The 18,063-nt window shown below is 38.7% G+C and overlaps 1 protein-coding gene and 1 pseudogene across 8 annotated transcripts in view; both read right to left on the bottom strand.

Annotated features, from left to right (window-relative positions):
* LRBA (LPS responsive beige-like anchor protein) overlaps positions 1–18,063 on the bottom strand; it is a 657,226-nt gene that overhangs the window by 7,761 nt on the left and 631,402 nt on the right. For all 8 annotated transcript variants that reach the window (XM_074993191.1, XM_074993193.1, XM_074993194.1 and 5 more), the window contains exons 54-55: positions 8,653–8,754; positions 6,999–7,195 (exon numbers count right to left, since the gene is read on the bottom strand). In XM_074993191.1, the coding sequence (XP_074849292.1) occupies positions 6,999–7,195; positions 8,653–8,754 (299 nt within the window). The remainder of the gene's footprint in view (positions 1–6,998; positions 7,196–8,652; positions 8,755–18,063) is intronic.
* Positions 1,768–2,298, bottom strand: LOC142012618 (procathepsin L pseudogene; annotated as a pseudogene).

Genomic DNA, 18,063 nt, shown 5'->3' with positions numbered 1-18,063 from the left:
TCCCACAGTTCCCTGAGCCCCATAGCATTCTGGCTATTTTCACTGGTGCAGCATAGGAAAAAAATGCCCCACAAGTAGATGTGGGTATCTGACATCATCTTCCCACATTTCATGCCCCCCTTTCCCCTGCCATGTTAAACAAATATCACTTTTACAGATGGGGGTCTGGCTTGCTTTTATAAGAGATGTGCTTTTTATAATTGAGGGGAGGGGAAGTGCAGTAAACCTGTCCCAACCGACAAGTTTTTGGAAATGGGATGCAAAAGCACTGGACCTTGGATCTAGATTTATGCTTCCTGGCAAAGACGACCCTTAAAAGAAGAACATGTTTAAGGAAACATGGGTGCTACACTGAAACTGCAATGAATCCCTGAAACAGTTATGGCTCGGGGTGGTTAAAAGAACCCCAGCTACAGCCAACCCTGAAAATCATGATTGCCCAGGGAGACCCACCACCTGCCCCTGTTAACATTGTGCCTAGGCTTTGATCTAGGTTTTGTCCTGAATCTGGATTTAGGACTCCTGGAAAAGAAGACCGTTCGAAGAAGAAAATGTTTAAGTAGACAAGGATGCTACACTGAAACGGCAATGAATCATTCAAACAGTTATGGCTCAGGGCAGCTAAAAGACCCCTGGCTACAGCCAGGTTTGGACCTGCCAAAAAAGACCCTCTGAGCAAGAATATTCCTTGCTCCAAGCCTTACTTTGAGAACTGTGGTAACGGAACAGCTACCACATTGCCTTCATTGAAACAGTTCCAGCTCAGGGTGGCTAAAAGACCCCTGGCTACAGCCGACACCCAACTATTGTGACCACTGATATCCCCCAGGTGGCTAAAAAAATTCCCTACGACAGCCATCCCCGAATATTGTGATCATCGAGGGAGACATGACCCGGGGTGGCTAAAAGACACGAGACTACAGCCAGCACCTGAAAATCGTGCCCTTCAGTGCACAAAAGCTGCCAGGCATCTTGCACTGCACATCCTGTTAATTGGTTTGGGGTCAATCCAAATGATACAGCTGGGCACGGGAAAGTTACAAACTGTGTCATTTCTGGGGGGAGGGGAGGGAGGGGATGTGGGGGTCAAGACAACATGTAAGCAGCTGAAAAGAAGTTTCTCATCCAAGCACGACCCCCACCCAGAGACTAACTGCCACGTGATGCGTGCAAGGGAAAGTTCTAGAATGTGTGGTGCCTGTGGGGGAGGGAAGGGTGGGGGGTGAGACAAATGTAAACAGCTGAAAAGAACTTTCTCATCCTATCAGACAAGCATGACCACCTGCACCCCCGCCAACCTAGCTGCCATATGGCGTAGGGGGCCAGCAGCTGGTGCCAGGCACTGCGGAGAAAAAAAAAGGCAGCTAGGACAGGTATACACAGAACCACAGACCCCATAACCACAAACAAAAAGAAAGAAGATTCTTCATCCTTCCATGACCCTACAGCCATGGGCTTCCAAGTGCTGAACTGAAACAGTCTTCCTGTTGCCTAATTCATCCACATCTGACAGCAGAGGAGATGGAAGAGGCCAGAGTGGAATATTCAAAAAAGAATCCAATCAATTAAAGAGTCTGTAAGCCAGCAATGTTACAAGCTTGTTTGCATACTAACATTTACATTAATTTAAACAAGTGGCTTGTCATCGACACTTAAAACTCACAAGTTGGATCTTGGAAGATACAACTCCTACCGCATGTGACAAACCCATGTTAATAATCAGTTCAAAACCCCTCTGGCAGTGAAATACTTTTGTCCCTCAGTAAATTATACAAGTGGATAGCCAGCTGCTGTAGTTATTCCACAGTGGTTCTTCCTGTCTTTAGCCATGTAGATATATCCTTTGTCACCCCACTTCTCACCCCAGTTGTTAACAATCCAGTACTTTTTTCCATCTTCGTCTGCTCCCTCAAAGCCATAGCCTACAACCATGATCCAGGTCCTCACTGCTATAGTCTGGTTCATAATAGATTCCAGATTCATAAAACTGGAATGATGAATGTCCTGCATCAATAGCCACAGAGACTGGCCCCACAGATGCTACTGCTTTCATGAGTGCTTTTCAATGTCCTTTTGGGATGTCCACAAAGCCAGTATCATTGGCAGCACTGTACTCAGACTTATAGTTGCAGTCTTCATCATCCTTTGCAATGTATGGGTAAGATTCCTCTGAATCAATTCCTCCATTATCCTGTACATACTGGAAAGCTTGATCCATAAGACCACCATTGCAGCCTTGATTTCCTTCAGGACGAGAGCAGTCTACAAGATTTTGTTCACTCAGTGAGACACGCTTGCCTGTTTTTCTGAAGTGCTGCCCTTCAAGAGCACTAGTTGTGCTAAACGCCCAGCAAGACACACTGACCTGGTCTTTAGCTGGAGTTACATAACCCTTTTCCCTCCAGTCCACAGATTTTGGTGCCTCCAGGAAGCTGGGCTCAAGGAACTGTGATCCTTTGCACTTCCTTTCTGACTTTTTATATTGGAACCCATTCATCAGCTGCTTAAACTCTTCACTAGTCATGTCACCAAATTCATTCATTCCCATTCTGTAGCTATGTTTTCCCATTCTGTGGTCCAGATTATGCAGTTCAATCATTTTCAAGTTCTTCTCCCACACCATTCTCCTCCAGTCTTCTTGGGGCACATACAGGACGTGTCTGAAGGCTAATGAATTTGATTTAAAGACATGGTGCTTCCCCACTACCCTTCATTCCGACTTTTAAATTTGAACTGAACACTACATCTGTCAGGTTACTACAATATTATAATACTGATATTATGTTGATTTTAGTGCTCCATAACTCAAGGTAATGGAATTTACAGTGAAGACAGGCACTTGAAAAATTGGGCTAACTGACTTAAAATCAATTTTATCTCGTAGTGTAGACATAGCCTCCGATTCCTAAAAGAGAGTGCTTAAAAAGCAGAAATGTCACCATAATAGCACTGGTTTACAGCAGCAAGAGGTTGTGGGGTACTTCCATATTTCAAAATAGACTAAGGAAAGGAGAATACAGCAACCCCTTCACAGCTGGCAACCCCAGGCCCAGAAGGTTGCCAGATGTTTAAATATTCCAGATAACAGAGAGCAGCTGAGGGGGGACACAGGCGGGAGTAAGTGCCCCCTAATAAAGTTCAGTTCCCTGCACACCCCAGTGCTGGGTCCCACTCAATCACTGCCCCTACGCTGTCAGTGGGGACGGCAAGGAACCGCTTGAAGATGGCGATGGAAGGCTCACACATGGCCATATAAGGAGCCACTCTGGGCGGTGGACACGAGGCAGGAGAGTGGAGGAGCCAGAGGCTGCACACACATGCAGTCCAAAGGGACGCAGGACCGGCACTGAGCGGGCTGGCCCATGAAGGGCGGGGTGATGTGCAAGAAGCTGCCATGCACATCTTTGTTCGGTGGCAGAGCATTGCTCATGTGCTCAGTTCTGCTCTCCGGCTGAGTAAGAAGGAGAAGCAATGTCATGGCTCAGGGTCTGAGAGTTGCGACAGTTATTTGAGAGTTCCAGTTGATTGAATACTGAATAAAACAGAGTTTACTGTAAATTAGTTCCCCTGGTGAAAAAGTGTACAGCCTTTGTTTAGGATAAAATAACTATATTTCTGAACTGGCTGCTTACTTAAATTTAAATTAGTGGTTAAGACAGCTAAACCGTACACAGTACACGTGCAGGGATATGCTGCTAGCCTAAACTCGGTTACACAGTATTTAAAAGGAAAACAGGTGGAAAGTGCTGATTATAACTAGACTTGCCCCAGCCCTGGTTGTTGTAGAATGATGTTCTGAATGTCACAACTGTAAACTATTATTTTTCAACCATTAAATCTTTCAGTATTATACTCATAAATGACATGTGAAAACAAATCGGAATTGTACTTTACATAAGCAACTGCATTTCTGACCCTCTATTCCTCCATCTTCCCCTGGCAACTAACAGTGACACTGTCAGTCTGCACAGCCTGTGGGCAGGTCCTACTCATTTTAAATGTTCCTATTTTAATCACACAGTTGCCACTTGCCTTCTACTATGATAAAGTGCAGAAGCCCTGGGAAGAAGGTTGTGGATTATTTAAACCTAAAATCCTAGTGGGACTGTTGGGAAAAAAACAGTGTGCAATACTGGTCTACAGAGAGCAGAACATTCACTGCCTCAAGCAACATTCTCCAAGCCGTGGGTACTGACTGAAACACTACAGAAATTGTTTTACTCAGCAAGGGATTTCTAGATATTTTACAGATTTACCTAGCCTAGTTGACAATATAATCACAACTGAAAGTGACATATTATCAACATTATTATTGTAAAAAAGAAAAGCAAAAGAAAAACACTCTGATGTGTACTTGCTATAAATGAAGGATTGGAATTGAGCATAGGCTGGGAAACTCACAAGCATGTGTGCAAAGAGAGCAAAAGGTGAAATTTGAGAGAACTGAAAAAAGAATAAAAATGAAGCAAGATTCTATATCAATTTGGAAAAAAGGCCTAGGACAGGAACACATAAATTCCCACAATGTATCCCCTCTCTCAAACAAATCTGCATTTATTAAATAAGAAATGTGTGTAATTCAGCATTTTATTACTACTAATCCACTGCAGAACAACACTGGCAATGGAAAACAAACCAAACAACGTATATATCCAACATTTAAAAAAAAATGAGGATAGTGGATTAACAGAAACAAGAGTCTGACATCAACTTTTAAAAGGAGGAGGAAGGCACAACTGAAGCACTTAAGAGGGTGTGTAACTGTGTTAACATTAAAACATTTTGTAGTATCTGTATGTGAAATCATAAAATGATAGCTCCTCTCCTGGAAAGAATTAAGGCCAGTAACATTCTTTTAAAGTATAATTCACTATTTTTCACCTGCTTGGAAGAATTTCTTCAATTTTGCTCTCTTTTGCAACATAAGTCTTAACAAAATTATATATCTGCGGGAGTCAGGTGAGGACATGAAGTGCAAATTTAAGACTGCTCATGGCTGGATGAAAAAAGAAGGAGGAGTGACAGAATTGCCGAGCCCCTGGGCAAGGTGGGGGTCCTGGTTCTGTGCTCCCAGAAGGGGCAGATCCTCAGGCAGGAGGTGCAGAGCTCTAGACCTGCCTTCCCAGAGAGACCTTTAGCACCTCCCAGCACTCAGGCAGTGATTTAAAGAGCCTGGGGCTCAAGCCACCACTGCTGCCTTAGTAACATTACTGGCAGCTGGAAGCCCCAGGCCCTTGTCAATCACAGGGACCCAGAGGGCCTGAGCACAGGTAAAGAATTCTTGTATGACTGTACCGTGAAGATAAGACAACCTAGGAATTATATAATAAATAATGCAGAAGTCCTGTGATTAGACCATGAAACGAAAAGAGAAAGTGAGCAGATAAAAATAATAGCATGCATTAACCATAGGTGCTAATCTCCTCTCTAGCCAGGGATCAAGGGGAGGAAGGTTGCTGGACACCCCCTATGCCCTAAACCCTGCCCCTTCCCTACCTCTTCTCACCACTGTTCCACTCTCACCCTGCCTTATTTCTGCCCGCCCCCCATTACCAATACTCTGCCCCCACCCCTGCCAAAACCATTCCTGCCTCGGCCCTCCCCATCTTCTCAGAGCAGTCTACATTTCCACTCTTCCCCCACTTTCCTGAATGCTGCAAATCAGCTGCGCGTAGCAATCCAGAAGTGCTAGAAGAGTGGGGGAGGAGTTGGTCAGCAAGGCCACCAGCCAGTGAGAGGCACAGTGGGAAGCCGGAGAGAGAGCTTAGCTGTTCGTCAATGCTTCGTACCCACTAATTTTCCCCATGGGTGTTCCAGCCATGAACCTCCCCAGAGTTGGCATCTGTGTTAACACTGTTTCAGAGTTGTTATTATTTTATCTACAGATCTGAGCAATCTACTCCTCACCACTTAGGTTGTTTCCTTTTTCCACTGCATTCAGTTTGGAAAAATAAAACTACAATGGTCAGTTTTATTTTGATCAATTTCACTTCTTAAAGTGCTTCTAACAACAAATTCTACAAAAAAAAAAAGAAGGCAAGGCTCCCCATCTCTGAAGAGTTTATAATCTATATCAGGGCTGGGCAATAATTTTTAATGGGGGCCACTCCAAGAATTTGGGAAGTGGTCAAGAGTTGCACTCTTCCATGATATTAATGTAGTAGGTGTGGGGTCTGGGATGGAGATTGGATGCAGAAGGGATTGACTTACAGGAGGAGGTGTGGGATGTGGGAGGGAGTATGCATGAAGGAGAGACAGTTATGACCTGGGGTAGGGGACTGGGGTGCCGGAGGAGATGAAGGGGTTTGGGTTGTGACGTAGGGCACAAGGAATTGGGGGGCAGGGTCTGGGTGGGGGTATAGGTGTAGGAGGAGGGATGAAGGGTTTGGGTTATGTGGAGTGGGGGCTAGGAGAGGAAGGGTCTGAGGTGCCAGAGGCAGGCTGTGGCCGCAAAACTTAGTTGGGAGACTCCTGGCCAGCAGCCCAGTTGATTTCTTAGGTAGGCTTCCTGCCTGCCTGGCTATGGCAGGGGCCATGTGTGTCTGAGAACGGGATTGTGCTAGATGCTGGAGGCACAGCATAAAGCCTCTTCCCCATTCCTCCCGGGCTTGCAGCTATTCAAAACAGAGCCCTGAAGCTGCTTTTCTGAGTGACGCGCAGGGCAGGGAACCTTCCTGGGGGTCAGATCTGTATTTTACCCCACCCTCATCTAAACAGACAACAGGGTAGAGTGGGTTGCATGATAAAACAGTACAAATTAGCTCTACCACAGCTGAGCCACTGTAAAGTTGAACAGGATTCTGTGAACAACATCCAATCCCTCCACTACAATTGGAGCCCTTCTAAATTTAGCCTTCATTAGTGAAATTGAATGGATTTTATACACTGTTTTCATGGAAAAAACCTCCGAACAATTCCAAAATTACAGAATTCTCCTAAATTTATTTTAAATATTGGCATATGCAACAGATAGAATATATATATGTCAACACACTCACCCTTATTTTGTCATCTGTTTCCATAGTGGCCTGAAGTTTCCCATTCACACTGAATACACAGAAACATCCATTGTCATAGTATATGACACAGTGGCCCTCTCTTGAAGCCTGGATAAGTTTTGGGCTCAAGCACTTTTCAGGACCTTCTAATGTCCTCAGTAAGTCTCCATTCATAGAATGTATGAGACATGGTCCTTCTGAAGAAATAGAATAAAAAGCACTGGTTATTGTCATATCAAATCCATATCAACTGCCAAAATGAATAACACATTTCCTAAAAGGCTACCTTTGCAAGAGAATAACTAAGGCAGTCACTTTCTTTAAGGTGAAGTCTACACAACCACTCGTCTCCATAACCTAATGCCAGTGTGGTTGTGTCTTGTTTGTGGGGGAGCTTTTCACACTGATACAGCTTCTACCAGACATTGTGGGTGAATTAATTAAGTCAACAGGAGAGTTTTTTCTTGTTGCCTTAGAGTGGTTACACTGAAGAGCTTACAGTGGTGCAGTTGCACAGCCTTAGCATCTTTAGAAACTTCCCGAAAACCTTGATAGTGGCCAAATTTTTCTACTGAATGCAGCCAAGTAAGTAGATCCCTGCATGGATACAAAGTGCATAAATGAGCTGATGCCATCTGCATCCACCTCTGCAGAGACCATGGTTTTGCAGGGCTCTACAAGTAAGTCTGTACTGTATCTAAAGGCTAGATTTGCATAATAAGATGCACATATCTGTATGCTTACAACTGTGGTATCTACCCTAGATGCACAAAATTTCTTATGTACATTCACAAGTTAGCTGTGTACCCATCAACAACTAACTACATTTTTCACTGGTAATAAACAGACAAAAAGTTTATTAGTATGTGAACATCAGGTATTCACTTACATATCCTAGGACATACAAAGTGTGTGCAACTTTGAGTGTCAAACTCTGAAAATGCAGCCTATAACAGGAACTCTATAATAGAAAGGTCTCTGTTCCAAGGAGTTCCCAAAGAGGACAGATAAATAGACAAAGGTTAGGGAAAGGGGACAACAATGGGCAATTTATGTACATGTGAACATAACTCACTGTAAGCAGCCTAGCAGAATTGGGTCGTTAAGCAAGATTTAGAGTAGGGACCTTGTAGATGAGCTCAGAGTAGCTAAACACAACCACCGCAAATTTTAGTAGGGAATGCAAATATATCTTAAACAAACAAAAAAAAAAAAGTCTTTGCTGTTCCCACTGGGGAGTTATCCATAACAGAACAAAGCACATAATTACACTGCATTCTTGACAGCCTCAGCAGAGAGACCAGGAATTCATATAGGATAGTTTACGCTCTATAGCCTAACAACTAAGGGCAGTTAGTCTGAGTAAACAAACAAAAACAAGATAACTGGAAGACCAGCTTGGGGAAATCTGTCTGTGCTGTACTCCTATAGATAACACTTTAAAATTGAAGCCCATTCACATGCATGCTCAAAAGTTGTTTTTCAAATTGACTTAAAAGGAAAACCTGTGCCGACTAAAACAAGGACTGTTTTATCTGAATCATGCGTAATCAAAATTACCTCCATCATCTTAGGCTGCACTCACCATTAAATGAGGACAATAATAAATTCAAACCAGAATACAGTTTTAAAATAATAAAACAGAAAGCTTTACCTTTAGCACCACTTATTACCAGTCCAAGTTCAGCACAAACTGTAGCACAAACAATCTCATAGTCATGTCCTGTCAAGACAGCTCGGGGAGTGGCAAAATCACCTTCAAGGAAACAACAAAAAGGAATCCCTCAGTAAGGATTCATCTCTAAAAAGCAATATTTACGGTAACTGACATTTATTTTCCTTCTCCTTGGAATTTGCACATTCAAGAAAAGACGCTCATGGCATAGATTACACTTTTTGTGCAATACTTGAGAATGACTTTTTCCGTATCACTGAGCAAACAGTACATAAATAGCATTGCCTTTCAGAAATTCATCCTACCCATTTACAACTGAAGTCATACACAACTCTAGATAGCTAAGAGCACAACTGAATGTAAAGGAGGATCCTGTGCTAAATTTAATCTCAAACATCAGACACAGAAAGTTGTGTATGTGCTATCATAAATTTCTCTGTAAACACTCCATACCTATTTTCATGGATTTTCACTGGCTCACTCTCCCTGAATCCCAGTAGCCTATGAGAAGCACAGTAATATTTTTGCAATGACACTCTATTTTAATTAGAATCCTTTTATGAATAGCTATAATCATTAACATTTTAAGTAATAAGTTTTTGATGAGGATGTCGTACTTTGGTTAGTAAAAGAGAGTTACAAATTAGCTTTAGCAGGAAATACTTTTATTTTAAATTAAATTACAACCTTTCTGTAAAATGGAAGGGATATAGAAGAATATGGTAAAAACAAATGTTTTCTTTTTTTTTTAAATAGTTATCAATGTGCAAAGAGATAAAAGAAATAATAGTATCAAATGAGTCCAGTGAAGCTAACGATAAAGCAGCTAATTTTTTAATAAATTATTCAAGAAAGTTTTGAGGTTGACATGTTTATAAAACACATTAATTAGCACAATCTGTCTGCATAATTTCTAACAAAACACTCCAAGTTTTACAATGCACCCTGAAAACAAAGAGCATTTTCAATGACAGAGTGAGTTCTCTCTATGCAGCTTGGATGCAGGACTTGACACATGAAAATAAAGTTACATAAAGTTAAAAATACTTCACTTTCACCCAGTCTGTGTTTTAACTCTGCCATTTACAACATTTACCCAAATGTCCATGTAGTCATCATGTTCAAAAGTTTTTTTTTTAAAGGTCATAATCTATGATCCCCTATCAAATGTGATTATGATCTTTCAAAGTATGATTGATTCTTCAATTACTGCTACAATACATAATTTATATTAATGTACCATACCAATTTTGCAATGCCAACAGTATTTTTTGTAAGAAACCAGGAAAACAACATTATTTATACACGAGCGCAGACATACACACTTAGCAGCAGCTCAGCAAGCTTTTCCTTATCTCGAAATAAATAGCTATGAAATTCTACTGCATTTGTTTCATATAGCTTTTGGCAAAACACACTCAAATTCAGGAAACAAGGCAGACCAGAAAAAGGATAGACTTAGGTATTTCTCACGTGACTGATTTCACAAACTCATTTACAGCCTTTACAGAAAGAGAGCCTTCTTGAACTTTCCTCACCTAAACATTGAACGAAAGAATTGAGACAATCCAGAAATTTGCAGAAGCTGACTGAAAAAGTTCTATAAACTTTAATGGTTTTACTGTAATATACTTTAACAATCTCATTACACAGAATCAAATACTACTGTTTAGATCCAGTGTTCTATTGTATTTTCTCCAAACCATGAACTGTGAGGCAGTTTTGCACAGCTCCAAGTTAGGGATGTTTTTTTAATTGAGAGGCACAGATTAGCAACATTAAATAGTCAATAATATTTATGATGTAACACTGCTATCAGAACTTGCATTTAAACACAAAACCACACGGATCACCTAAAAATAAGTTAAACCAATTTATTTATTAAGTATTTTAAGAAAGCAATAGGTTTTAAACTGAAATCCCCTGAGTTTGGAATGAACAGCTTTGACTGCAGTTTACTGGGTTTAAGCTGTTTGATCTTAAAAGGACATTTGAGGAACTGTTCTAAACATAGTTATTAGACAATGGAAGCAGGAACCCAACAGTCACTTTAAATGCTTATTGCAGTAGTATTACTGTTGTCTCTGCAGATTAAATCTTATGCATTTCCATAATACCTATCTCAACAGTATGTAGCAGTTAGGCTTCTCCTGCAACACAACATGGATGGACCACACACATTTATCATAACCCTCAGTAAAAATTATATCTGTAATGCTTGTTGGTTTTAATTCAGTAATATTATATAAATATATTACATAAACTAGAATATAGATCCATGGTTATATAGATTAGAAGCAGTGTTTCACAAATTCATTCATTTAATTGTTTACCAAATGGTTTAGAATTAAGTAATTTTACGTCATTTAAAAAAAAAAAAGCAAACATCAGAAAAATCATTTTACAAAGAACTCTGAAGTTAGGTTATTTCTTTCACTACTGAAAAAAAGAAAAATCCTGTGAAAAGTCAAGATGGCTCCTTTGATAAAAATGTTAAATATTTAGAGGGGTCCAAGAATGATTTTCTAAATAATGGGGTCACTTAAAAGCTGGTTGTAGAGCTCAAAAGCTTTTAAACTGTTACTGCTTCAGAAGATTGTCATGGTTTTCAATAATACAAAGAAAATTGTATTTTGTCACTGGTTTAAAAGGCACCTCTTCAAACTTTTCTTAATTGTTTTAGGGGAACCAGCTTCTAGACCCCTTTGAAGACTTCAAAGGAAAAATTGTCTTTGTCCCTTAAGCAGGTTTACGACCACTGAGGCAAACCCTAACTAAGGGGTGAAAAGAATACTCAGGCATCTTTATGGAGATCTTTAAGGAAGATGAACAAGTCAAATGAGATTAAAGATAGCCCAAACCCCGGCACTAATAACCAAGACACAACAGTCTTACGGATGTGCTTTTCTCAGCATCTTATATAATAATATCCTTAACCTATACCACGGTTGGAGCACTATTTAAAATCGAAAGGCATAGAAATCTTAATGGCAGATTCATGTTGTAACAAATGTAGCCAAGATTTATTAATATATAAAAAATATTTGTCCAAAAATAGGCAAAATATTAACCTTTACAGTAACCAAAGTATGTCAGAGAACTGTCTTGCATTACAATAATTGCTGTAAAGCTGTTTTTACATAGAAAATTATATTCACTCTTGCTTAAGTGAGCAAAAATAGATTTTAAATTATAAAACTCAAACTTCAGAAGATAAAAACACCACATGCCATGTGTGCAATACTTCATTGGTAGATTCTTGGAAACTACTGTGCATTTAAAAAAGAATAGTGGAATTATAATAAAGTCAAAACTTCCTTCCAGTTTTACAACACCCAGAAGATACTCCCTACAGCTAACAAACAACAGTTTAGTGTTTCTGGGATTTCCTCCTCCTACTTCTCCAGCTTTGGTGGTGTTAAACAAAACAGAATCATGACATCTTAAATCCAGTAGCAAATTTCTTGTACAACTGCTTGTTAAGGCAGAATGATAATATTATGCAATATATTCAAATATATATATATATATATATATATATATATTAACTATGACTCCCTTTTACGCTTTATTCTAAGAAGGCAGTTTATTATGATAAATCACTGACTGATGAATAGTAATTCTCAAGTTATAATTCCACAACTGCAGAGGCTGTAGGTCACTTTTTAAAGTACAAATTAATTATGCACTTTTATGTCTGAATATAAAATTATAATTAAATGAATCATCAGTTAGTCCAACTATCTTTTTACCTACTGCTTACGAAAATAACTCAGTGCTTCCCCACAAGGGGAGGCAAAAGCCAAACAAAATTATAAATGCAAGTTAATACTTTCAATAACACTTCCTACAAATTTCACAATTTTTAAGATTACGCTAGCTAAAAAAACTCACAAATAAAAAAACCTTTTAAAAAAAGTTACATAATGATAAAATTCTAATTAGGAAATCTAGGAAATATGAGCTCAGGTCATATTGCAGCCCATGTTAATAAGCAATATAACAAAACAATCTTAAGGATTCAGAGACTTCCATGTTAGTTTTGCAACATATTTCAGAGTTTATTTGCCTCAAACTCATTAAATATCTACAAAAACACTATGTTCAATAATTCTGCAGAGTGGCCGCCAATAAAAAAAAAAAGTCATTTCTACACAAATGAGACTAGGTCATTAATGAACAACAAATCTTACTGAATGATGAAATATAAATGTAATGTTATGAAACAATCATTGCCATTTCTGCCTGAAGACTGATTTATTTTTACACTATACTTTAGTTAGCAGTTACGTTAGAACTCTGCCTTTATGGTTATTTCCTACTTTAGAGACCTACGAGCTTTTCTGAAGTCCAGTTTTTTCCTTCCACTGTTACATGCCAGATGTTCAAACTTTTTACAACCTGACAAAATGCACAACCTTAGCTCTAAAGAGTAGTTTTGTCTTTGCCTGTGCAACTTAAAGCCCATATTTTGCCCAAAAGAACTGTCTTTGAGTAAACTCACATTCAAAATTTGAAACAAAATGCAGAAATGTCAGTGCAAACGATGCTAGTAACTTTTCCAACCATGTCTACTAGCATACTAAATGAACATTTACTTTATCACGTGGCTCTAGATTACTTATAAGGTTATTACTGCTGAAGATACAGAGAAGGCTTACTTCATTCCATCCCGTAGTTATCCTGTGAGAACATCTGACTGACACTGAGTACTGGGTAAGCAGATGCTATTAGAATGCAACATTTTTTTTCATCCCCCTTCAGCGTGGTTAATTAGAAACCTGAATTTGAATGACTTTCTTTTGTTTTTAGACGCAACCTTTTTCATGATTGAGATCCTTGTATCTCTAAAACAGCTCAATATAAGGAACAAAAAAATATTAGATGCACAAAGCCCCGACTCCCATGCCTCACAATTCCCACCCTACATGCAACGTGTAGTCTTCCAGTATCTCTTCCCCTCAACACCCTGTTCAAAGTTTTGTCAGTTGAAAGTCCTGGGGAGTCTCTTACTCTTCCCACTGAATGTGAACTCCTAACAATTCCCTTGCAGGCATCCAGCAGTGTGACTATTCAGTGCCCCCGCTATACATAGCATTTTAACGTATGTTCTGTGCTCACTTAATAAAATTGTTACTGTAATACCAGCTTTGAAGCTTTAAACCCTAGTCAGGAGCACATTTTTAAACTCATAGTGTCCAATACACTTGCCACTTGTCACATGTGGCAAAGTGGACACCACGGTGTGGCAAAATGTGGCTCCTCAGAGCCACACACGTAGAGCACCCTCTGCCCGCTCCATGCATCTTCCTCATCACTTGAGGTGGAACAAGCTCATGTGGTGGCAACTCTTCCTGCAGCTTTTGCCCTGGCACAGCTTCTGTGGCCCCAGCATGGCCCGAGCAGCTGCAGTGCAAGCGGTAGCTCTGGTGAGTCGCCAGCAGCTTGCACTTGCAGTTTGCAAAGGGTGTGGGGGTGCCTGGCTCTGCGGAAGGGGAAGGGCATTTATTCTGAGTAAGATAGGGTGCAGCAAGCCTTGAATTTCTATTGGACACCCCCCTTTTAAACCATAAAACTGGATATACATTTTCACTACACCTTATGGAGGTATCTACCACCTTACACCAAATGTATAAAATATCCATCCAAACAGGAAAATTTCTAGGCCATTATAGGGCAACAAATTTCAATAAAAATTATTGACCCTATTACTAGATGCTGAAGTATGATTAGTTTTAGTAGCATCCTTTGTTACAGCTGTCAGTTCCATCACAAAACATACTTTTTAGTTTCTCTCCTAGTCAAAAATAATCTCAGCTGAATGACTTCACAGGATGGTTTACTTCATTTTACATTTATTAGGTTCTACTGTTTCCTTTTTCTCCTTATTACAACATATTCTATTACAAAATCTTGTAAAATTTTGTTCAATTTAAAAAAAATTAAAACTTTTAAAAATGTTGCCTAACAGTATTAAATAATTAGAAAATTTACTGTTGCAATATGATCTTATTTGTAAATAGATATGTAATTGTAACACAACTTATTTTATATATCCTATAAGATATGTGTTTTGAGACCTTTCATATTGCAATGACTAGGAATATTGTAGCAAAGTACCATAAAAAAGAACAGCAAATGAATGTTCAGGCCTTTAGGGAAAAAAAAAAGTTTTGTTTTGTCTTTTAAAAAGCAAATGGTATTTTTCAACAAATTTTTAGTTGTCCAGCTAAGTGGGGCTCCTATATAATTCGAAGTGTTCTTGTACATACCACAGTGAACTTATATCCTGCACTGAAATTAATTCCAGAAACTCTTGGAAATATGTTTTCTACTTCAACCTAAAGTAAGGTACTTTCCAAACTTAGTTTTACAGCATTCAAGTCTGGTTTTAAAGATACTCAAGGTATCATTTTTGGACCATACATCGTTACTACTGCTGTTTTACTTTCTTATCCACATGGCACAGCCTTAGAATTGAATAACTGAATTTTTCTCAGTAATCAAACATTTTAAATAAATGTGATATATTAGTACAACATCCCAGCACCATACATATGGTGCACATTAAGGTTATATTCATTTACCATATGAATACAATTCCTTTTACCACCACCTATTATTAGTTACAAGTTGTAAATATCGCATTGTTTTGCTTGGAACCTGAAGGTCTGCATTATGTCATGGAGCACTAAACATCCTGATACTTCTGGAGAATTTCATGTATACAGTTTAGTGACACCTGAGCCTGGATGCTGCCAACATACCAGCATCTACAGTTTTTTTCTGTAAAATTTTTCCATTCAAGAAAAAGCTAGTGCCTTTGTTTGTGTTTCAGTAGTGCTTAGACCATCATTGGTACCAAAATATACCACCACCACTTTGGTTCAAGAAAAAAAACAAAAACCATGAAATTCTTATTCCACTAGTCAACTGGAAATAATTATATTACAGAGGCAATATTTAAAGTGGAGGATATATTTATATTTTTAGTTGAAATACAAACATTTTTAGACTGTAATACTTATAGAAGAACCAGATGCATTTGAGAATGATTTCTGAAGCTGCTACTCTTACCACTAGCAGGATCAAGGCCTATGTTCTTAAACTTCCATGAGAGTTTGGGATGACATTGGAAAGAAAGGAATGACTCTAAACAAAGCTAGAAATTGAAGTGGTTACTGTCCCTTAAATATATTATTTTGTAGTTACTTTTATATACACTGTTGCTTTTCTTTTCTGTAAAACATATATTTCTGAGATTGATTTCCAAGTACAGAAAATTTTAATATTGAGCTTGATCACGTTTTAGTTAAAAGAAACAAAATATTCATTTTTCCTTTGTTTTTTACAATTACTCTTAAAACCCTACTGACATACGTAAGTTTCAAGTTGCATAACACTAAATACAATTTGTGCTTTCTTATAAAAAGGAAACAAATTCTAGTGTAAATAAAATCCATGAATATTATACGTGTGTGTGTGTATTTAATATTTTAAGCAAGAGTATTTTGTGAGGGATCAGTCCTCGTGTCATTTTCACATCATTGCCAGCAGATGGCAGCGTAGAATGCTTGGTTATATGTAGCAAAATGCTACTCTGGCCAGCCATTTTTTAGAGACAAAGAGTATTTATTAATGTCTGCAGTCAAAGAGTGCTCAGATAATACTGGCTTGCTTATTTTTAAAGAAATAATAAAAATCATTAAGTATGTGTGTAAAAGCAAATCCTATATTTATGTATCAGGAATATAGTACTGCATATAGCAGACATACAAAGGTACGCAGGCACAGTCACTGCTTTTAATTCTCACATCAACACTATGTTTTCTTAATGGGAAGATTGTGGCTTAAGTCCCCCTTGGAGATATCAACTACAATCACTCTAAACTCATTTCAAATATTTGGAGATATTATAATTTTCTACATTGGCAGATATTAATAAAAATCAATAGCAGGCTTTGAAATACTGACGTGATTGATGATTCATGGATGGCCAGATGCTGAATGACCATATGCATACGACAGATAATAATAGTTGACAGACTAAAAGAAATCATAGTCTATAAGGAAGTTTCCAGTTAAACAAAAAAGAAAAAAGAAAAAAAGAAATGTAACTATATTATATATTACCTTATAAAAGCCCCATACTTACAGCTAAATATTTATATTGCAAAAACAGTTTTTAAAACTTGGGAACATTTTTAAAATGCCCATAGTTCTCAAAACTGTAGAGACTTAGGTGCATGCTTAATTTTACACACTTGCTGTGTCTACATGACAGTGCTCTTTCAAAAGGGCAAAATTTGAATGATAACATCAGAAGTTTAGCCCTTCGAAAAAGCGCGGCTACCCACACAAAAATCAAATCGAACCCTCAATTCACCCTTTTGAAAGACTGCTCTATTCTTTTGAAAGGGAGTGTCTACACAGCCCCAGGCATTCTTTTCAAAGAATGGAGGAGGATAGCATGCAGACAGGGTCATATGGCCAACAAGCTCTTCCAGAGGCCGTAGCGAGAGACGTCCTTAAAAGACCCCTCCTCAACACCCTCGCTTAAACCTAACCCTATCAGCAGATAGGAATATGGGGATTTCGAAGTTGGCGGGGTCCTTTCGAAAAGGGCCCGTTTGAACGAGCTGTGCGGCAGAGAAATACAGCAATTTTGAAGAGCTGCGGCCAGCAGCATGCGAATGAAGCTCTGAAAATGCATTTCAGCACCTCATTAGTAATCTTCAAAATGGTCATTTGCATGGCCATTTCAAAGTTTTGTTTCAGTGTAGACGTAACCCCAAAGTTATATCCTGCAATATAACTACAATAATCAGTCATAATGAAGCAGAGCTGAAGTTTCCTTAACGTGCCTCAGAAAACTAGTTTGAGAAGCATGCTATATTACAGTGCAGAACTATTCACTAAACGCACTGCTGTGCATTGATGATTTGCACAATATATTTGGAAACACAGTAACTTTTTCAAACAATGTTCCAACATTAAAAGTGGTAATGTAATTTGTTTCAGTCACATTTGTGTAGAGTACTGATGCAATAATTCACAGGATTCCAAATGTTAGCTTAGTAGCCTCGAAACACCTATCAACATTACATATTTCAGTACTATTGGATGGTTTGATTTTCCTCAGGCAAATCAAACTTCCCAAGCAGACATGTTTCACATCTTTTAAAATAGGAGATCTTCAAAATAATTATAAATACATTCACGGGAAATCTGAAAGTAACAGTGGAAGGTTCTCTCCATCTACCAGAGCACTGCACAGGATGACAGAAAAGCCCTCTGGTGAGAGCTCAACAATACAAACATTATTTTTTTATAAGCATGTTAAATACATCAGGCGATAAAATTCACGCTCTACACCTAACTGAAACATAT

Source organism: Carettochelys insculpta, chromosome 4 (genome assembly GCF_033958435.1).
Source record: "Carettochelys insculpta isolate YL-2023 chromosome 4, ASM3395843v1, whole genome shotgun sequence".
Taxonomy (NCBI): domain Eukaryota; kingdom Metazoa; phylum Chordata; order Testudines; family Carettochelyidae; genus Carettochelys; species Carettochelys insculpta.
Note: the sequence above shows the minus strand (reverse complement) of the source record. Positions and strands in the feature narration are given on the sequence as shown.